General features: G+C 39.2%; 1 protein-coding gene across 3 annotated transcripts in view; it reads left to right on the plus strand.

Annotated features, from left to right (window-relative positions):
* The window catches only part of B3GALNT2 (beta-1,3-N-acetylgalactosaminyltransferase 2), a 50982-nt gene that overhangs the window by 23210 nt on the left and 7971 nt on the right, over positions 1 to 19801 (plus strand). For 2 of the 3 annotated variants that reach the window (XM_070228957.1, XM_001491545.7), the window contains exons 6-8: positions 10736 to 10846; positions 13165 to 13243; positions 18368 to 18551. In XM_070228957.1, the coding sequence (XP_070085058.1) occupies positions 10736 to 10846; positions 13165 to 13243; positions 18368 to 18551 (374 nt within the window). Of the gene's footprint in view, positions 1 to 10735; positions 10847 to 13164; positions 13244 to 17134; positions 17301 to 18367; positions 18552 to 19801 lie in introns of those variants that run through there. The other variant, XM_014733762.3, reaches the window with a different exon arrangement.

A 19801-nucleotide genomic window follows, 5' to 3' on the forward strand; every position in this document is an offset into this window, starting at 1 on the left:
TGTAAGCAGTTTTCCTGTGTTAACCGCTTGGTAAGCTCCTTTAAGACTGAAGCAAGTCATCGATGAGAGAGTCTTTCCTTTCTGCTCAGAACTAGCGTGGGCGGAACCTGTCTCAGACTTTGTGTGAGTCCCAAAGGGACAGTAGTGTTATTCTGGGGATACCAGGAGCACTAGCATCGTGTTAGCTGCTATCAAGAAAGGTCTGAAACCTAACAGAGGGCTGATTTTCACAAAAGACTTACAAGGATTGGCACAGGTAGGAAAGAGAGGCACCTGGGAGTGCGTAAGTATGTGAGGGCACACGTGGGTGCAGGTGCCTGAGCGGGCGCCTGTGGGTGCGGCATGGGTGAGTTTGAATCCCTGCCCTGCCACTCAGTGGCTCTGTGGCCTTGTGTAAGCTACTTAACCTCACTGTGTCTGTGTCCTCCTCTGTAAGATGGAGGTGCTACATGACCCAATTCAGAGGGTTATTTACTAGGGACTAAATGATTTAATACGTGTAGAATGCCTAGAACATGTCGCCACGTGGTAAGCATTCAGTAAATAAATGTGTACTCTCCTTGTTACTGCTGCTGCTCGTCTGGATTTGGGAGGTCATGTTCTTCAAGGGATGTGTTTCTCTACTCAGGGCAGTTTGCCCCCCTCCCCTGGGCATTTAGCAACGTCTGGAGACACTTTGAGTTCTTACAGCTGGATGTGGAGTAGTCCCGGCATCTTGTGGGTAGAGCCAGGAATGCTGTTGACCGTCCTGCAGTGCACAGGACGGCCCCCGCAACAAAGAATTATCTGACCCAGAATGTGAATGGTGCCGAGGCTGAGAAACTCTAAGAGGAAGGAATCACGATGTGGGGCAAAGAAGAAGAAAATAGGCCTTGATAGTTCAGACTAATCACAGTTTTATGGAGTCTGCTCTGTTATCTTGGTCAGCCTTATAGAAAGATTTACAAATTCTGATTAGCCTGCAAAAAATATTACTTTCCTTTAGAACGTCCTTGTTCTTAGGAGATACATTCTGAAGTATTTAAAGGTGACATCTGCATTTTACTTTCAAGTGATTTAACAACAAAACAACAGAAACGTATATAGACAGAGATAAAGCAGATGTAACCAAATGTTAACAGTTGGTGAGTCTAGGTGATTTGGGTGTTAATTTCAACTTTTCTTTTTTTTTTTTTTTTTTTTGAGGAAGATTAGCCCTGAGCTAACTGCTGCCAATCTCCCTCTTTTTGCTGAGGAAGACTGACCCTGAGCTAACATCCGTGCCCATCTTCCTCTACTTCATATGTGGGATGCCTACCACAGCATGGCTTGCCAAGCGGTGCCATGTCTGCACCCAGGATCCAAACCGGTGAACCCTGGGCCGCTGAAGTGGAACATGTGCACTTAACCACTGCACCACCAGGCCGGCCCTTCTTTTTTTCTTTAAGATTTTTTTTTTTTTTCCTTTTTCTCCCCAAAGCCCCCGGTACATAGTTGTGACTTTTTACTTGTGGGTCCTTCTAGTTGTGGCATATGGGATGCCGCCTCAGCATGGCTTGACAAGCGGTGCCATGTCAGCACCCAGGATCTGCCTGCTGAAGCAGAGCATGTGAACTTAACACTCGGCCATGGGGCCAGCCCCTAATTTCAACTTTTCTATAGATTTAAAGTTATTCAAAATAAAAATTGAGTTGGGGCAAGGCATTGCCTTCCTTGTCTGTGTGCAGCATAGACTATCTGGCAGTAGGTACTAATGATGAGAAGTTGTCAGCCAAAAGAGTCAGTGTCCGTTTTAGTTATCAAGACTCTTTTTTTTTTGGTGAGGAAAATTGGCCCTGAGCTAACGTCTATTGCCAGTCTTCTTTTTGCTTAAGGAAGATTGTCAGTGAGCTAACATCTGTGCCAGTCTTCCTCTATTTTATATGTGGGACACCACCACAGCATGGCTTAATGAGCTGTGTGTAGGTCCCCACCCAGGATCCAAACCCACAACCCCCAGGCTGCAAAGTTGGAGCATGCAAACCTAACTGCTACACCACCTGGCTGGCCCCAAGACTTTCAGTGCCTATAGTCTTGTGATCTTTATTTCCCTTTAAGCTTTAAGCTAAATTGACTCTTAATTTTTCATTACTTCTGAGTAGTATTTTTTCTTTGTAAAAACATGCAGTTACTTAACAGTGACTGCACCTGGGTGAGGGGTGTGGGGTTATGGATAATTTTCATTTTCTTATTTGTATATCTATTTTTCTAAGTTTCTGAAATAAATATATATTAGATTTATAAAAAGAAAAAAATTTTAAAGATAAAATATTATTTCCTTTTACACAAAATCCTAATTTTGTTAAAACCATATTTAATTTTACATAGGTATTCATTTTTGCTGCATCAAGCCTAATTGGGCTTATTAGCACAGAAAAAAATGATAGTAATGAGTGGTTTGCCTGCATATCGTCAGCAAAGTATGACAGGAGAAAAACAGATTGTTTATTCGTTTGAGAGGGAGAAGTAGATGACTTGTTCATCATCTTATTCCCTCCGCACTTCGCAGTCTGCTAGAGTAACGTGTCAGCAGTATAGCTTGTCAAGTAAGCAAATCTCTTGTAATGTTTCATTGTGTAACTCACCGAAGCATAAATCTCAGTGGGAGTCACAAATTTAAATGGAGACTGCTGTGTTTCTCTTAAAATATTTGTTTCTCTAATTCCATATTTTCCTTAGTAGTCCAGTTGAAACCTGAAACTCATTTCAATAAAAATACTGTTTTCAGTCACCTGAGTCACTAGACACGTTATTGTTAGCTTTGTGGGTACATGCACCCTTATTTTTTTATGAAAATTGAAATTCTTTAGATGTAGTCATTTCTCCAATCCACAAGGAATTGTTAATGGTTACAGGCACGAAAGTGTTTTGTATAGTTAGTTAAGCTGCTCTGTTGGTTTGGATGACAAATTAGAAATACAACACAGAAGAATTAACATGTGAAAGGGGTTGCAGATAGCTTGCTTGTGTTATGGGTGAGCTAATTGATGAGATCTCATATTTCCAACCTATACCATGCTGGTTTTTTCTAACTTTTATTTTGGTTTTATGATCTTAGCAGGGAATTCCCATACGCAAGTTGTTTAGCATCTGAAGAGATCCCTAGCTTTATGATTACAGGGAGAAATAGAAATTCAGCTGTGACATGGAGCCAGAACAGGTACAGGAGAGGGGGAGAAGGTGCAGCTCCCCCCTTCCCTGAACAACTGGTGGCTTATACAATTCCAGTGAGTAAACCAAGATCATTTTTTGGTTCAGTAAGTTTTTATGGCAGCTACTCAATTTAGTCAACATTGTTGATGTTGTATCATGACTCATCACAAACAAAATGGAGTTGGATGCGGGCAGGAGTCACCGTGAAATCTCAAGTCAAATGAGAAGTGTCAGTTGAGTGGACAGGAGAAAGAATTACTTTTTTTATCATCATATTTTCTAGATTTGTAGTTTCAAAGTGAGGCATTTTTATTTGGTCACTATAGCTTTTACTTTTGGTATGTTTCCTTTGAAACTATAATCGCTAAGATTACCAGTGAACTAACTGGGAACTCCGGGGGATAGTTTCTGTCTTTACCCAGTTGGTTGCCCTTTTCTCTTGGCTCATATAATATACATTCTTTGGGTTCAGCCACGTCTGGCCCAGTCCTTCTTCCCTATGTAGTTCGTTATCTCTTCTTTTGCTTTCATTAGGATTTGATACCCAGCCGTCTGTTTATTTTACTCATTCTTCCTAGCCAATTTCATCCATTTACCTCCTGTTTGCTAATGGCTGTTAAATCTGTAACTACAGCCTAAATTTCTCTTGTGAACTCCATACACGCTTCAGCTGCCTACTGAACTTCTCCGCCTGACTGTCCCATGGCCATTGTAATGGTAATATCATCTCCATCCCACTCATTCTCTTCTCCTCCTGTATTTTTGTTCTTGGGTAATAGCATCTCCTTTTTCTCAGGCACCCAAACAAGAATTGTGGGATTTATCCTCAATTGTTATATGCAAGTATTCACTAAGTCAATTCTTTCTCCTTAAACATATTTGGTATCAGTCCTTTCAAACTTTATCACTGTAAAAGTTTTAGAAGAAAATAAAGTATACCAAGGGCAAGAGGTCATTGTTGCCAGGAGAAGGACACACGATTAACCCAAAGCAGCCTCACATAGTCAACAGTGTAGGACTTAGCTTTCAGGTCTTAACACTGATGTTCCAGTTAGTTCACTTAGAGATGATAAAATTTGCATCAAATGATACTACATAAATTCACAGAAGATCACTGTATAATCCAGAATGTCAATTCATTTATCTTTAGTGAGTGTTAACTCATTAGAATGATTTGAATGCTTGTGAGCCCTGTCTAGGAATCTCCTTCCTGGTATGTCAAGGCACCTAAAGAAGTGAATCTGAACAGTGCTCGATTTGGGCATTGAACTTGATTACAATGGTGGGCTGTGGGTGTTTTATTTATTTATTTATTTATTTATTTTAATTATATCACTTTTTTTGGTGAGGAAGAGTGACCCTGAGCTAACATCTGTTGCCAGTCTTCCACTTTTCCTTTTTTTTCCTCCCCAAAGCCCCGCAGTCCATAGTTGTATATCCTAGTTGTAAGTTCGGGATGTGGGCGTTTGAGAGAGCTGTCTCATTCAGGTTGGATGTGACCAGAATGCTTTATATCTTCCAATTATTGCCTCTTTCTCCCCTTGGACATTGCTACATTGCCAAAATTTCTCTCTTATCCCTGCTTTCCTGTAGTGGCCAGTTGATATATTGTTTTAAGGTATTGATTTTGCTAATTAGCCTTTAATCTTAGAGCTCTTCTCAGTTATTAGAAACGTTATTTTCTTTAGCGTAAGGGTTTAATTAGTTCAACTCAAGGGCAGTCTTTGTTTTTACTGAGATATAATTGACATATAACATATTAGTTTCAAGTGTACAACAAAATGATTCAGTGTTTTACGTACAAATTGCAAAATGATCACCACGGTAAGTCTAGTTAACATCCATCACCACATGTAGTTACAAATATTTTTTCTTCTTGTGATGAGAACTTTAAGATCTACTCTCTCAACAGCTTTTAAGTGTCGTGTATGATACAGTGTTATCGTCTGTAGTCGCCATGCTGCACATTGCATCCCGGGACTTGTTTATGTCGGAACTGGGAGTTTGCACCTTTAGACCACCTTCACCCGTTTCGCCCGCCCCCTGCCATCTGTTCTCTGTATTGATGAGTTTGGGTTGGTTTTCTTGTTGTTGTTGTTTTGATTTTTTAAGATTCTACATATAAGTGAGATCATACAGTATATGTCTTTCTCTGTCTGACTTATTTCACCTAAAATAATGCCCTCAAGTTCCGTCCATGTTATCATAAATGGCAAGATTTCCTTCTATTTTATGACTGAGTAATATTCCATTGCGTATATATACATATATATGTGTGTGTGTATGTATATGTATATATATACACCACATCTTCTTTATCCATCCATCCATCGATGGACACTTAGGTTGCTTCCATGTCTTGGCTGTTGTAAATAATGCTGCAGTGAACATGGGGTTGCAGATATCTCTTCAAGTTGGTGTTTTCATTTCCTTCAGATAAATACCCAGAAATAGAATTGCTGGATTCTTTTTGTTTTTTTTTAAAGAGTGGCCCTGAGCTACATCTGTTGCCAGTCTTCCTCTTTTTTTCCTTCTCTTCAAAGCCCCCCAGTACATAGTTATATATTCTAGTTGTAGGTCCTTCTAGTTCTGCTATGTGGGACGCCACCTCAGCATGGCTTGATGAGTGGTGCTAGGTCTGTGCCCAGGATCCGAATCAGTGAAACCTTGGGCTGCCAAAGCAGAGTGTGTGAACTTAACCACTCGGCCACAGGGCTGGCCCCAGTAGTTCTATTTTTAATTTTTTGAGGAACCTCCATACAGTTTTCCATAATGGCTGTACCAATTTACATTCCCACCAGCTGTGCACAAGGGTCCCTTTTTCTCTACATGCTCATCAACACTTGTTATTTCTTGTCTTTTTAATATTAGTCATTCTGACAGGTGTGAGGTAATATCTCATTGTAGTTTTTTTGCATTTCCCTGATGATGAGTAATGTTGAGCACCTTTTCATGTACCTGTTAGCCATCTGTGTGTCTCCTTTGGAAAAATGCTATTCACATCCTCTGCCCATTTTTCAATTGGATTTTTGGGTTTTTGCTATTGAGTTGTATGAGGTCTTTATATATCTTAAATATTAACTCATTATCAGATACATGATTTACAAAGATTTTCTCCCATTTGGTAGGTTGCCTTTTCACTTTCTTGATAGTTTCCTTTGCTGTGCAGAAGCTTTTTAGTTTGATGTAGTCACCTGTGTTTATTTTTGCTTTTGTAGCCTGTGCTTTTGGTGTCAAATCCAAAAAATCATCAACAAGACCCATGTCAATGGGGCTGGCCCCGTGGGCGAGTGGTTAAGTTCACGTGCTCCATTATGGCGGCCCAGGGTTTCGCTGGTTCAGATCCTGGGCACGGACATGGCACCACTTGTCAGGCCACGCTGAGGTGGCATCCCACGTGCCACAACTAGAAGGACCCACAACTAAAGTATACAATATGTACTGGGGGGATTTGGGGAGAAAAAGCAGAAAGGAAAAAAAAGACCCATGTCAAGGAGCTTACTGTCTATGTTTTCTTTGAGGAGTTTTACGGTTTCAGGTCTTAGGTTCAAGTCTTTAATCCATTTTGAGTTCATTTTTGTCTATAGTGTAAGATAGTGGTCTAGTTTTATTCTTTTGCGTGTGGCTGTCTAGTTTTCCCAAAACCATTCATTGAAGAGCCTGTCCTTTCCCCACTGTATATTCTTGGCTCCTCTGTCATAAATTAATTGACCATACGTGCATGAGTTTATTTCTGGGCTGTTTAATCTGTTCCATTGATCTGTGTTTTTATGCCAGTACCATGCTGTTTTCAGTACAATAGCTTTGTAATGTAGCTTGAAATCAGGAAGTCTGATGCCTCCAACTTTGTTGTTCTTTCTCAAGATTGTTTTGGCTATTTGGGTCTTTCGTGGTTCCACACAAATTGTAGGATTGCTTGTTCTATTTCTGTGAAAAATGTCATTGGAACTTTGATAGGGATTGCATTGAATCTGTAGATTGCTTTGGGTAGAATGGATATTTTAAAATACTCTTCCAATTTATGAGCACCGAATATCTTTCCATTTATTTGTGTCATCTTTAATTTCTCGGTGGGCAGTCATAATTTCTGAATGATGGATGCTTCTCACCTGGACTTTTGTAATAGCCTGATTACCACTCTTGCCACCAACCTCTACTCTGTTGTCACTCTTGTGCCTGGAACCTTCAGTAGTTCCCACAGCCTCCAAGGTACAGGACAGTCTTTCTGTTATAGCAGACAGAGGCGATCTCCAGCCTACTTTTTACCTCTCCTTTTCCTCAGCCTTGTGCTTCAGCGATACTAAACTACTCAACATTGTTCTGAATATGCAGCACTGTTTCAAGTCTGGGCCTTTTGATGTGTTATTTTATCTCCCTCCACTTTTCTGACTCAAACTCCTTCAAGACTTAGCTCTCTTACTTATTTCAAGTTGTGATTTCCTCAAGCAGAATGACTTTCCTTCCTTATTGAGCCTATCATGGCATATTATGATTATTTGAAGGCACGGGCTATGTTATTTCTTTTAATCTGCAAACACATAGCCCACAGCCTGTACATAGTAGACACTCAAAAGTTTAAACAATGGCTCGTGTCTGAAAGAAGATTGACCCCCCACATTTACTTAGTTGTACGTATATGTTTAGTTAAAAAAAATTTTTTCCTGATTATTAAACTAAGAAAATGTGTAGAAGTAATACATATTCACTGTTGAAAACTTGACAAGAATATAGAAAGGTTAAAAGAATATGTCGTCACCCATCTATTGTTCAGCCTATTTAGTGTAGTTTTTCCATTTTTTTTTCCTTCTGTGTATATATCTATTTGTGAGAATGTCTTTTATTTTTACAGAATTGAGGTTTGACATCAAGTTCAGTAGAGAGTTAAGGCCACCCAGGGAAAGTATAGAAATAATCAACACCGATTTCAAAGCTAAGAAAATGGAAACTTTTAAAGGGGCAGTTCACTTTCTGTGTGCCTCTAGTGGTGATAAAGCTATATTTTGCTGAGCAAAGATACTACGCTATATTCGTTATCACTACTCCTCAAAACACCCTTTGAGGTAGGCCTCATTGTCTCTGTTTCAAAGGTTAAGAATTGATGACAGTAAGTATGCCTGCAAGATCTGCTCCGAGGAACCCTGGGCCCCACAGCGCACAGCAGGAGTTTCACCAATAACAAAGATTAAGGATACATTCGCTGAATATCAAGTGATAAACTGCCCAAGGAATCTGGATTCTTTCAGTGCTTTTATCTGTCTTGGTAGAGAACAAGAATTTTATTGCTTAAAAAAAAGCTTGCAAACCACTGACCTAGCTTACTGAACAAGTTCAATTTTGTATGGTTTCCTTATAAAGCTGGCTAAATGAGACATTACTGTAAAGTACTTTGTCTCTTAATTTTAATCCATGAATTTCTTTTAGAATATGAAAGCTGTAACTTTTATCTCATACTCTATACCAGAATTAATTCTAATTGATCTTGAGTTGAATATTATTTATTAAGTCAACTTTTTTTTTTAAGATTTTATTTTTCCTTTTTCTCCCAAATCTCCCCAGTACATAGTTGTATATTCTAGTTGTGGGTCCTTCTAGCTGTGGCATGCAGGACGCCGCCTCAGTGTGGCCTGACGAGCAGTGCCATGTCCGCACCCAGGATCCGAACCAGCAAAATCTCGGGCCCTCCGCCACGGGGCCGTCCCCTAAATAAATATTTTTGACTGCCGGTTATATGTCAGGCCTTTCTAGGTGCTGTGGCTATAGCGGTTGATAAGATAGACAAGATCCTTGCTTTTGTGGTGCTTATATTCTAGTGGGAGCAGTTAGTTTGACAATAGAAAAATAAACAAGAAATATCAGAGTGATGTTATATTAAGAAAATAAGACAGGTTGATGAAATAGAATTGGGAGTTGCCTGCCTTCTGTTGGATCTCTGGAGAAAGCCTCTTTGAGAGATGACAGTGGGGCTGAGACCTGAGCAGTACTAAGGAGCCAGCTGAGGGCAGATATTAAAAATGGAAACCATAGAGGGGCTGGCCCCATGGCCGAGTGGTTAAGTTCGCGTGCTCCGCTGCAGGCAGCCCAGTGTTTCGTTGGTTCGAATCCTGGGCGTGGACATGGCACTGCTCATCAAACCACGCTGAGGCAGTGTCCCACATGCCACAACTAGAAGGACCCACAATGAAGAATATACAACTATGTACCGGAGGGCTTTGGGGAATAAAAGGAAAAAAATAAAATCTTAAAAAAAGAAAAAAATGGAAACCATGGAGAAATTAAAAGACATTAGAATTTAAATGTATATCAAACCTGGGGGGTGGGAACATAACTTTCTCAGTTCAGAATTTAATAGTAATGATCACAAAGGAAAAGCTTGTCATATTTGACAGGATAAAACTTATGGATGTCTGAATTTAAAAAAAACCCACCCTGTAATATTGTGTGGCAAACAATTCTGAAAAAAATTTTTAGCACAAAAAATATGCACAGGATTAGGAATTTATCAGGGGCTGGCCTAGTGGCACAGCGGTTAAGTGCGCACGTTCCACTTCGGCAGCCCAGGGTTCGCTGGTTCGGATCCCGGGTGTGGACATGGCACCACTTGGCAAGCTGTGCTGTGGTAGGCGTCCCACATATAAAGTAGAGGAAGATGGGCACGGATGTTAACTCAGGGCCAGTCTTCCTCAGCAAAAAGAGGAGGATTGGCAGCAGATGTTAGCTGAGGACTAATCTTCCTCAAAAAAAAAAAAAGAAAAAGAACTTATTAAAAAATCACACAGATTAATAAGGAAAATATAAAACTCAATAGCAAAATGACAAAGAAGCATGACAAGGCAATTCCAGCAGAGACTATATAATTCACAGACATCACTAGAAATGAAAAAAACACAAGTGAGGAATCATTATTTTAATCTACTAAATTAGCTTAAACTTCTTTTCTTTTACTAACATCCTATACTGGAAAAGCACAATGCAGTCGGCATCCTCATAAATTGCTCATGACTCTAGAAATTAGTACAGTTTGCTTTTGAAAAGCAGTTTGGTAATGTGTACCAAAATCCATATAAATATCTCTATTTCTTGTCCCATAATTTCACCTCTGGGAATTTATTTTAAACAAAAAACAAAGTATGGGGGAAAATAAACATTTACACCAAAACATACCTCACATTATATTTGTAGAGGCTTGGTAGCATCCCAGTGTCTGACAGTGGGGAGATGTTTGCGTAAATCGGGAAACGTCCGCTCAATGGCATGTTATACAGACAGGAAAAGAATGGCTGTAACAGCTGCAGTAGCATAAAGAAAGGCTTTGACACAGTGGGAAATGACAGAGCAGCGTGCAAAATTGTCCATATAGTCTTTGTAATTGTTTTTTCAGAGGTGCATGAAAAAAAAATGAATCAAAGATATACACCAAAATGTTAGCAATGGTATGTTAGAGTTGTGGGATAAAAATTTTAACTGATACATCTTAGAAGAAAATAAACTTTTCTCTGAAAACTTACTTGAAACCTAAATGACAGAAAATGAAGAAAGTGACCCTCTGTTCATCTTTCCACAAAAGAGCTTTGAAGGTACAATCGTGTGGGAGAGCCAAGACCTCCAAGGCCTTGTGTCAAGAAATCTCCACAAAGTGACAGTAAATGATGGAGGGGGAGTTCTCAGAGTCATTACAGTAAGTCATTCCCTTTTGTTAAGGTTGTTTGGCACTCTTTAGCATTTTTTAATATATGAAAGTGTTTTTAAATTTACTTGTACACCAATCCAGGTAATAGGGAACAACAATGTTTTAGAACATATGCAGTAGGAAATGTTGAGTCACCATAGCAAAGATGAAAAACTCAAATGGTCTATGATTTGTAACTCCATTAGTAAATATACGGTTTTGCCTTAAGATTGATGCTTTTAAAAAAGTGTGGTGTTTTATTTCTCAATAGTTTTTATTCTTTAAGAACACTTGCTCAGTAGTATTCAAAATAAAAGATTGTTTGCTTTCGTTTATAGTGCTGCGATTGCTGCCTCTCATAATTTTCATTTATTCAAATATGCTTCAAATTTAAAACAGTCTAACAAGTAAATTTCTCAAGGTAAATGTAGACTGATAAAGAAGGTTTAAGCAAACTTAAAATGACAAACTATAAATCAACAAATCGTGTGTGTGGTTGTGTCATAGACACAATCTTCCATTCTTTTTGATGCTCTAATGATTAGGAAGGCACTTGGCATTTAAATTCATAAGCTTAGTATATTTTCATTAAATATTAATCTTATTCACATGAATTAATGCCTGAATTTGGAATGAATGTCATGTGGTGTGTTATTACACGTTCAGAAAACATTTACTGCACACCTGTTGTAAGCCAGGCACAGTGGTGGGAAAATAGTCCCCTTTCTGGCCCACAGTGGAACTTACAGTCCGGTGAGGAATAAAGACGTTCAGCAACCAGACCCACACATTCATATGTAATTACAAACTTAGCCTTGTTGGCCATGTTTAGGATTTCATCCTTTATTATGAAAAGTCCTGTGTTTAAGATAGAATGTTTTATGGAATTTATAGTTTTTTTCCTTATTTTCAAGGCAAGTGCCTTAAATATCTTGCTTCCTTTTCTGTCTTTGAAACTTGAAAATATCAAAAATGTGCCAGAATTCTATAGTTTTGAGTTGGTTACACAGAAGGAAACCAGTTTACTTCTGAGTTGAGGACTAAGTTCAAATATAAAGACTCAGTGATCTGCTCTGGGTAAATACAGTTGTAGAGGGCTACAGAAGCTGAAACACTCTGCTAACCTGAAGAAAAAGGCAGGTAACTTAGGAGCCTGCCCTAAGAACCCCATGTGCAAATGAAGGTTTTCATCGTAAATATATAGAGCTGAAAGTGTTCCTGAGTCTGGCTCCCTGACCAGCAAGTGAGAATGTCAGAACATTTTAAAAACCAAAATAAAAAGCCAAGCTGTGACCTTTTAGATAGAAGTTAATAGACAAAAAGTACTATCAAGTTCTAAAGAACCCAAAATAATATATAGAATATACAATAAAATAAAGAGTATACAACCTTTTATATTCCAACTTTCATTTGGAATACAAAATCTCCAAGCATTCACTTTTAGAAATTTCCTGCACATTCAGCTACAAACTGTATTTTAAATTGAGTAAGTTGCAGTCACTTCAGAGCACTCTCTCTCTGCTGGCCTTAGAGCATTGCTTGTACAGAACAGCTCTGCTGAGAAGATCTGTTCAAAAGAGGAACAGCCAAGCTGTGGCCCTCTGGAGAGCTGAGAGTGTGCAGGAAGTGCTGTGAGCGTGCTGGAGCGTAACTGTGACAGTCTGTCTGCTCACAGCAGCCACGTTGGTGTGCAACACACAGCGGAGGAACACTTCACTTTGAGTAAGGGCGTTGGGTATTTTGTGAGATGAAGAGAGAGAAATCTCTAGTAATAAAGATCCTCCAATCCTAAAAGGTGGAAAGGACCCTTGTTGGCTGTTGGCACAATAGTCTCTAGGCACCTTCAATGACATCAGTAATAGTAGGGCGCTGTCTGAACTGTTTATTCAGAGGGGCTTTTCTCTGCCTGGTAACCTAACTTTAAAATGTGCCTAGCTGTATTGGAACTTAGGGGAATTTTCAGTCTCCAAGAAATCAAAGGTAATAATAACTTTTTTTTTAAGTGATAGGGTTGGGATGTAAAATAAAATTGGTTTGGTTTTTGTACTATTATGGTAGCAAATTCAAGAATGCATGATTCTATGTACGTCAGCTGGAGTTCTGAGCACTGTATGGCCTGCTGTGTATATGTGATCTTTAATATTGCAATCAGATGACAAAAATAGAATACTGATGTTGTCCTGATAGTGTAAGTCTATGCACCAGCATCTTGGATGGATTTATCTGCTGTAGAGTAATAGGCTGAATTTTGCCACATCGATTTTATAATGTAAGGAATGTATTTGTACTAATGGAACATTGAGTGCTTCGGTTCTCCTCTCTTTCAGGCGGGGGAGGGTGCACTGCCTCCTGGATTCGTGGAAGGCGTGGAGGGAGTTGCAGGGGGTTTTATTTACACCATTCAGGGTGAGTCGGCTTGTCGAAAGTTGAAAAGCGTCCTGACTCTCACGTACCTAATCTTACCCTATACTTTGACATAAAAGGTGATTTTTTTTTTTGTCATTTACAAAAGAAGCTTTATTGATATATAATTCACACGCCATTCAACTGACTCTTTTAAATTGTTTAATTAAATGTTTTTTAGTATATTCAAAGTTCTACAGCCATCTGCTCTAATTCCAGACCATCTCATTCCAGAAAGAAACCTCATCCCCGTTAGCAGTCCTCATTCTTCCCTCCCCCAGTCCCTAACAACCAGTAAGCTACTTACTGTACTTTTCTGACTTTAAATGTAAGGATTTGTTTCTGGGCTCTCAAATCTATTCTGTTGATCTGTATGTCTGTCCTTATACCAGTACTACACCATCTTGATTATGTACCTTTGCAGTAAGGTTTGAAATTGGGAAGTGCGAGTCCTCCAGCTTTGTTCTTTTTCAAGATAGTTTTGGCTATTCTAAGTCCCTTGCATTTCCTTACAAATTGTAGGATCAGCTTGTCAATTTCTGCAAAAAACCCAGCTGGGATTTTGAAAGAGGTTGCATTAAATATGTAGATCATTTTGGGGAGTGTTGCCATGTTAACAATATTCTCTGATCCATGAACAGGAGAAGTCTTTCCATTTATTTGTCTTATTAAATTTCTTTCAATGATGTTTTGTGGTTTTCAGAGTACATCTTACACTTGTTTGGTTAAATTTTTTCTTAAATATGTATTCTTTTTGATGCTATTATCAGTGGAGTTGTTTTATTTCCAGATTGTTCATTGCTAATTTATAGAAATAGAATTTATTTTTGCATATCAATCTTGTATGCCGCAACCTTGCTGAACTCATTGATTAGTTAATAGTTATGTATAATAGGTGCCTTAGGATTTTCTATATATAAGATTAAGTCTTCTGAGAACAAAGATACTTTTACTTCTTCCTTTCCAATCTTGATTCCTTTTGTTTCTTTTTCTTGTCTAATTGTCCTGGCTAGAAGGTTCAGTACAGTGTTGAGTAGAAGTGGTGAGAGCAGACATCCTTGTCTTGTTCCTGGTCTTAGAAAGAAAGTGTCCAATCTTTCACCATAAAGCTGATCCTAAAAAATTAGTGACTTTGGACTTTCTTGGCCCTATGTGGCTGTGGCTTTGGCTGTCCCTACAGCCAGGTTAGGGTTAGGGTTTCTGCAAAACTACTAGACCATGGCCTTGTAGCTGCACTGGGCTTAGTGCTGCTTATCGGTCAGAAGGGAAGAACCCTTTGTTTTTCTGACCCACACATGGTATATTTTGACTTCTCTATCTGTCCCTCTGTTGGAGATGGTTCAGTGGACTCAGCTTTCCCTCCCGCTTCATGTATACTCTCTCCTCATAATGTGAATATTTAAATGTAAGGTCTCTATCTTATGGACTACAGTTTTTTAAATGCTTTTCCTAATATATCTTATTTGAAGGATGAGTTTGTTGGGAGTCCTTTAAAAGTTAGGGTCAGAGGCATTAGCTTAAAAATTTCTTTAAAACTCTAGAGGGAATTTGTTATGATAGGAATAGAAGTGGCTATGTTTGTATTCTTGGGTGATATTTGCTTAAATATCCACATCTATGAGTTCCCGACAATTCTATGTCAGTGATCTTTAAGAAAGAAAACTAGGGGCTGGCCCAGTGGCATAGTGGTTAAGTTCAGTGCACTCTGCTTCAGTGGCCTGGGGTTTGCAGGTTTGGATCCTGGGCATGTACCTACATACTGCTCATCGAGCCATGCTGTGTCAGTGTCCTGCATACAAAATAGAGGAAGATTGACACAGATGTTAGCTCAGGGACAATCTTCCTCACCAAAAAAAAAAAAGAAAAACTATTGTTGATGCAATTGCTGTGTGACCTGTCTTGAGCATCACTTATGGAGCAAAGATGCCCAGTGGTGCTTCTGTCTGACCTCTCGAAGTTCTGCAGACCATGGATTCCTGTAAAAGAATTAGGACCAAGCTTCCTTGAAGGCTTTCAGTGACTGGGGAAAGCAGAGGCCATATTCTTAGAGGCAAGTCTTCAGGGGACTCCCTTGATAGTGCAGTCTTGGGGATGGGACACCCCTCTCTTTGAGGCCACTGCATGTAGTTTGAGGATGCAAATGGACTATGGCTTTTTTTCTTTTAATTTCTAACATCTTTATTTATACAGTGTTTCCTCATAGAAGCATTTATATTCTTACATCACCCCTAAGGGTAGGCTGGAGCAGGAACATAGCCTTTGCCCACCAAACTTGCCATTAGAAATAGAGATGAAAGATTTAGGGATCCTTAATTCTAGTCCAGAGATTTTTCATGAAACAATGAGACCACTCTGCCAAGGAAGGTATCAGCCTAGCTCCGAAAGGCTAGCTAATGGTTCAGCACTGGGGAAAACTCAGATAAGGAGGCCAGGCCAGTTTCCGAAAGCAGCTTGCAGTTGGGGACCAGGTACAGGTGTAACACACCATCTGACTTTAATGTCTAGCAGCTTCCTTTCTTTTGCCAGCTAATTTAAGTACCATCAGGAGTCTTTAAAAACTAGTTTGAGGGGCCCTTGAGACTTCTGGCACTAAACTGTTCTACAGGGAGCAGCTCCTGTACCCTGAACAAGGGTTTGTCATAATTTTTCTCTCAAGGAAGCTAAAGGAATAAGGTTTGGGTGAGGAAAATTCCTTTCAAACAAGAATGAAATAACTAAGTTTTAGGCTTAAAGAATTAAAATGGATAGATTATCTTCTCATGTACTGGATATATCTGAAAATCTAAGCATAACTTAATTTTTTTTAAGATTTTATTTTTCCTTTTTCTCCTAAAGCCCCCCAGTACATAGTTGTGTCTTTTTAGTTGTGGGTCCTTCTAGTTGTGGCATGTGGGACACCGCCTCAGCATGGCTTGATGAGCGGTGCCATGTTTGCACCCAGGATTCGAACCAGCAAAACCCTGGGCTGCCAAAGCAGAGCGCACAAACTTAACCACTCGGCCACGGGGCTGACCCTCTAAATTAATTTTTTTAAATCTGAGCATCTGAGTGCTCTTCAGGAGAATGATGTAGTAACAAGTTCTCAGTTTTGTTGGGCATTAGCACCTCAGGCTTCAGTGAAAATCTTCAGGATTGGAGCTCAGATAGCTGTATTTATTTAACAAGCACCCTAGATAGAGTCGATGCCTCCAAAGTTGGAGAAGCTATAAACCATACGATTCTTTTAAATAGAATGTAAACAGATCGTCGATTTAAAACACATGGATAGATTACTTCATACTGATATTTTTCAGTTACAGGCAGTATAAAACAAAATGTGTAATTTGTTAATCTAAACAGACTGTATTTCATTTCTGTTCTCATTTTGTTTCCAACCATTTTCCTGTCACTACAATTTTATAACACTTTCCCTTTCTTTCAAGTGTTAAATTGTTTATATTTCTCGTTATCTTTAAATTAAAGTAAAAGGATATTACAGTAGAATGTAAGAGCTGAAAGGGACCTGAGGTCCTTTAGTCCTGTGCTTCTCAAAGAGTAGGCTGTGGTCCACTGGCATCAGGGTTAAAGGAAGACACAGGTTAAAAACACAGATTCCTGGGCCCCACCCCAGGCCTGCTGAGTCTTTAGGCTTGGGGTCCAGAAGTCTGTATTTCAGTAGGCGTTCCTGAGAACCACTGATTTAGTCCAGCTCCTCCTTTTACACATGAGAATCCTGAGGCCCAGAGACTTGTAAATTGTCGCACGTCTCACAGATAGTAGCAGAGGCAGAAATCAGATACAGGTCTTCAGATTCCATCCCCTAGTCTTTCCATTTGCAATTACAAGAAGTACAGTGCTAAACTACGTGTTAGTTTTCTTTCCTCACCCCTCAGCCACTTATTTTTTCTTTTTCAGAATTTTTCTCGGTTTGATTGAGGCATGTGAGAAAATCCTGCCCTTGTGAAAGAATTGCTGCCTTAAATCCATAAAATCTGAGGACAGTCCCTGCACAAATGTGACAAACGATTCATTAGCTTGTAAGGTGGTAAATAAAATGTCTTCTAAGCACAGAAGTACCATAAACACATCAACAATAGGAGGCCGGCCCCGTGGCCCAGTGGTTAAGTTCGTGTGCTCTGCTGTGGCGGCCCAGGGTTTCACCAGTTCGGATCCTGGGTGCAGACATGGCACCGTTTATCAGGCTATGCTGAGGCGTCGTCCCACATGCCACAACCAGAAGGACCCACAACTAAAACATACAACTATGTACTCGGGGGCTTTGGGAGAAAAAGGAAAAAATAAAATCTTTAAAAAAAAAAAAATAGAGGGCTATAAGAAACACCCATATACTTATTGCTCAGAATTAACAGATGTTTACATTTTGTCATATTTGCTTCCTTTTTTTTTTTTTTAAAGAAATAAAGCATTACAGATGCAGGTGAAGCCCCCTCCCTTCTTGTTCTCCCTGGTCCTGTTCCTCTCTCTTCCCCTCGGAGAGGGTACTGCTGTCCTGAAATTCCTGTGTGCCCTTCTCATTCTTATTTTTCTACCTTCTACTACATATGTACCTATCTTTAAATACATATGGTTTTGATCAGAGTCTTTTATAATTGATTTTTATAATTGATCTGCGGTATCATATTGTTTATAGCAATTAGCAGTATACTTTCTCTCATTCAGTGTTATTTTTCAGTGCCATTCCTCTTAACATGCAAGATCAAGTTAATTTTTTTAACTACTGTATTGCATTACGTGAATATACCACAGTTTAGCTGTTCTTCTATCAGTGGGCATTTAAATTGGTTCCATTTTTTCACTGTTACAAACAATGCTGCAATGAATATCTTTGTAAACATGTAAAATAATATCTCTAGGGGTTTATGTACTAGTGGACTTAATGAGTCAGATGGTACACACACGTTTGGCCTAACTAGATATTGCTGAATTGCTCTCCAAAGTGAGTGTATCCTTTTATCCTCCCACTAGCAATGTATGAGAGTTCCCATTTTCCCACCTCAGAGTTCCTAACACACTTGTATTTCTGTCAGGTTACCTTGGGAAAAGCGTTTTAGTGTACATAATGTTACAGGTTCTGGCTCTTAAGTTTGCAATAGCATTTTTCTCCAACTTTGACCTTTTCCTTTTTAGAAGGTGATGCTCTCTTACAAAACCTGCATTCTCGCCCTCAAAGACTTATTGATCATATAAGTAATCTCCATGAGGAGGATGCCTTACTGAAGGAGGAAAGCAGTATCTATGATGATATTGTTTTTGTGGATGTTGTGGACACTTATCGAAATGTTCCTGCAAAGTTACTGAACTTCTATAGATGGTAGGTTGTAAAAACTGTTGGGTAGTTAGAATTTGTTTTATTGTTCTTTCGATGTAGAAACAATTTATCAACATCAAACCACTGAGTTGTTTTAAAAAACAAACGAACCTAAGACGCCTGACCACCTGGGATATGATCTGTTGTATCCTGCTTTGTGAGGACTGACCTTCTAAAATGCTGCAGATCCATAATGAGAATAACATTAATCCATTAGAAACAAACAAGGCAAAAATGGATTCATTTTGAGTCATCCCATTCACTTTGAGTTATTGCCATGGTTGTCTCAAGCCAACATTAGATGCAAATCAATGAGTTTGAAAATGGCCCATTTTCAGTTGTATTCATACCCACCTACATAAACCCCCCAGTTATAGTCACTTGCAACCAGCTTTCTGATCTGAATTCTGTTCAACTGAACATCCACATTATATTTCCATTCTCTGCTCCACTCATTTAAAAACTACTTGCCCTAATTCCAGAACTTTTATATAAGATGAAATTCAACAACCCTTAGAGTCTGTCATATTTATAACTTCCTAGACCCTCCAGTATTTCTTGGATGTTAGTTGTAATTCCTACCATTATAACAATAATAGCAACAATAACAATAGTAACTGTTACTACTATTATGTATGTGTACTTGTTCATATTATCAGTTACTCCAGGATCCCATAATTTGCTTCTGAGCCCCCTGATACTGTCTACCCTCACTGTAGACCTAAAACCTTCAACTCTGTCTCCATCTAGACTAAACCTATAAAGTGCATTCACATCTTTGTCTTTTAAAACTATCAGTGAGCTTGTTTCTTGGTGAGCCCAAGTCTGTCCCTTTCTTTTCTTCTCTGTTGTCCTGGGCAGAGTGGGCAATTAACGAGTACTTGATGGATGTGGATCCCTGGTCCTGAGGGACAGACGATCTAATTAGTTTACGGAAGGTAACGTTTCATAGCTGGGGCAAGTTAATATAATTTTGCAGTCATCTTGTGGGTAAGTGCAGATATAAATAAGAGTTGGAAATCTGGGTGTGCCTAGAATGCTAGGATTAAGTTTGGACAGCTGTAGTAAGAAAAAGCAGCTTCTTTTAGCTCAAGGCCACTAATGGGGGATTCCTGTTGTAAATGGGGCCAAAGCAAGGATGTAAAGAGGTGAGGAGTGGGAATGGAGGTCCAGAAAATGGGAAATCAGGACTGTGGAGTTCATGGACTTGCTACAGGGAGCTGATTTTCAGTTATGGAATTTCAATTTAGTTT

This window comes from Equus caballus, chromosome 1 (genome assembly GCF_041296265.1).
Source record: "Equus caballus isolate H_3958 breed thoroughbred chromosome 1, TB-T2T, whole genome shotgun sequence".
Lineage (NCBI taxonomy): Eukaryota > Metazoa > Chordata > Mammalia > Perissodactyla > Equidae > Equus > Equus caballus.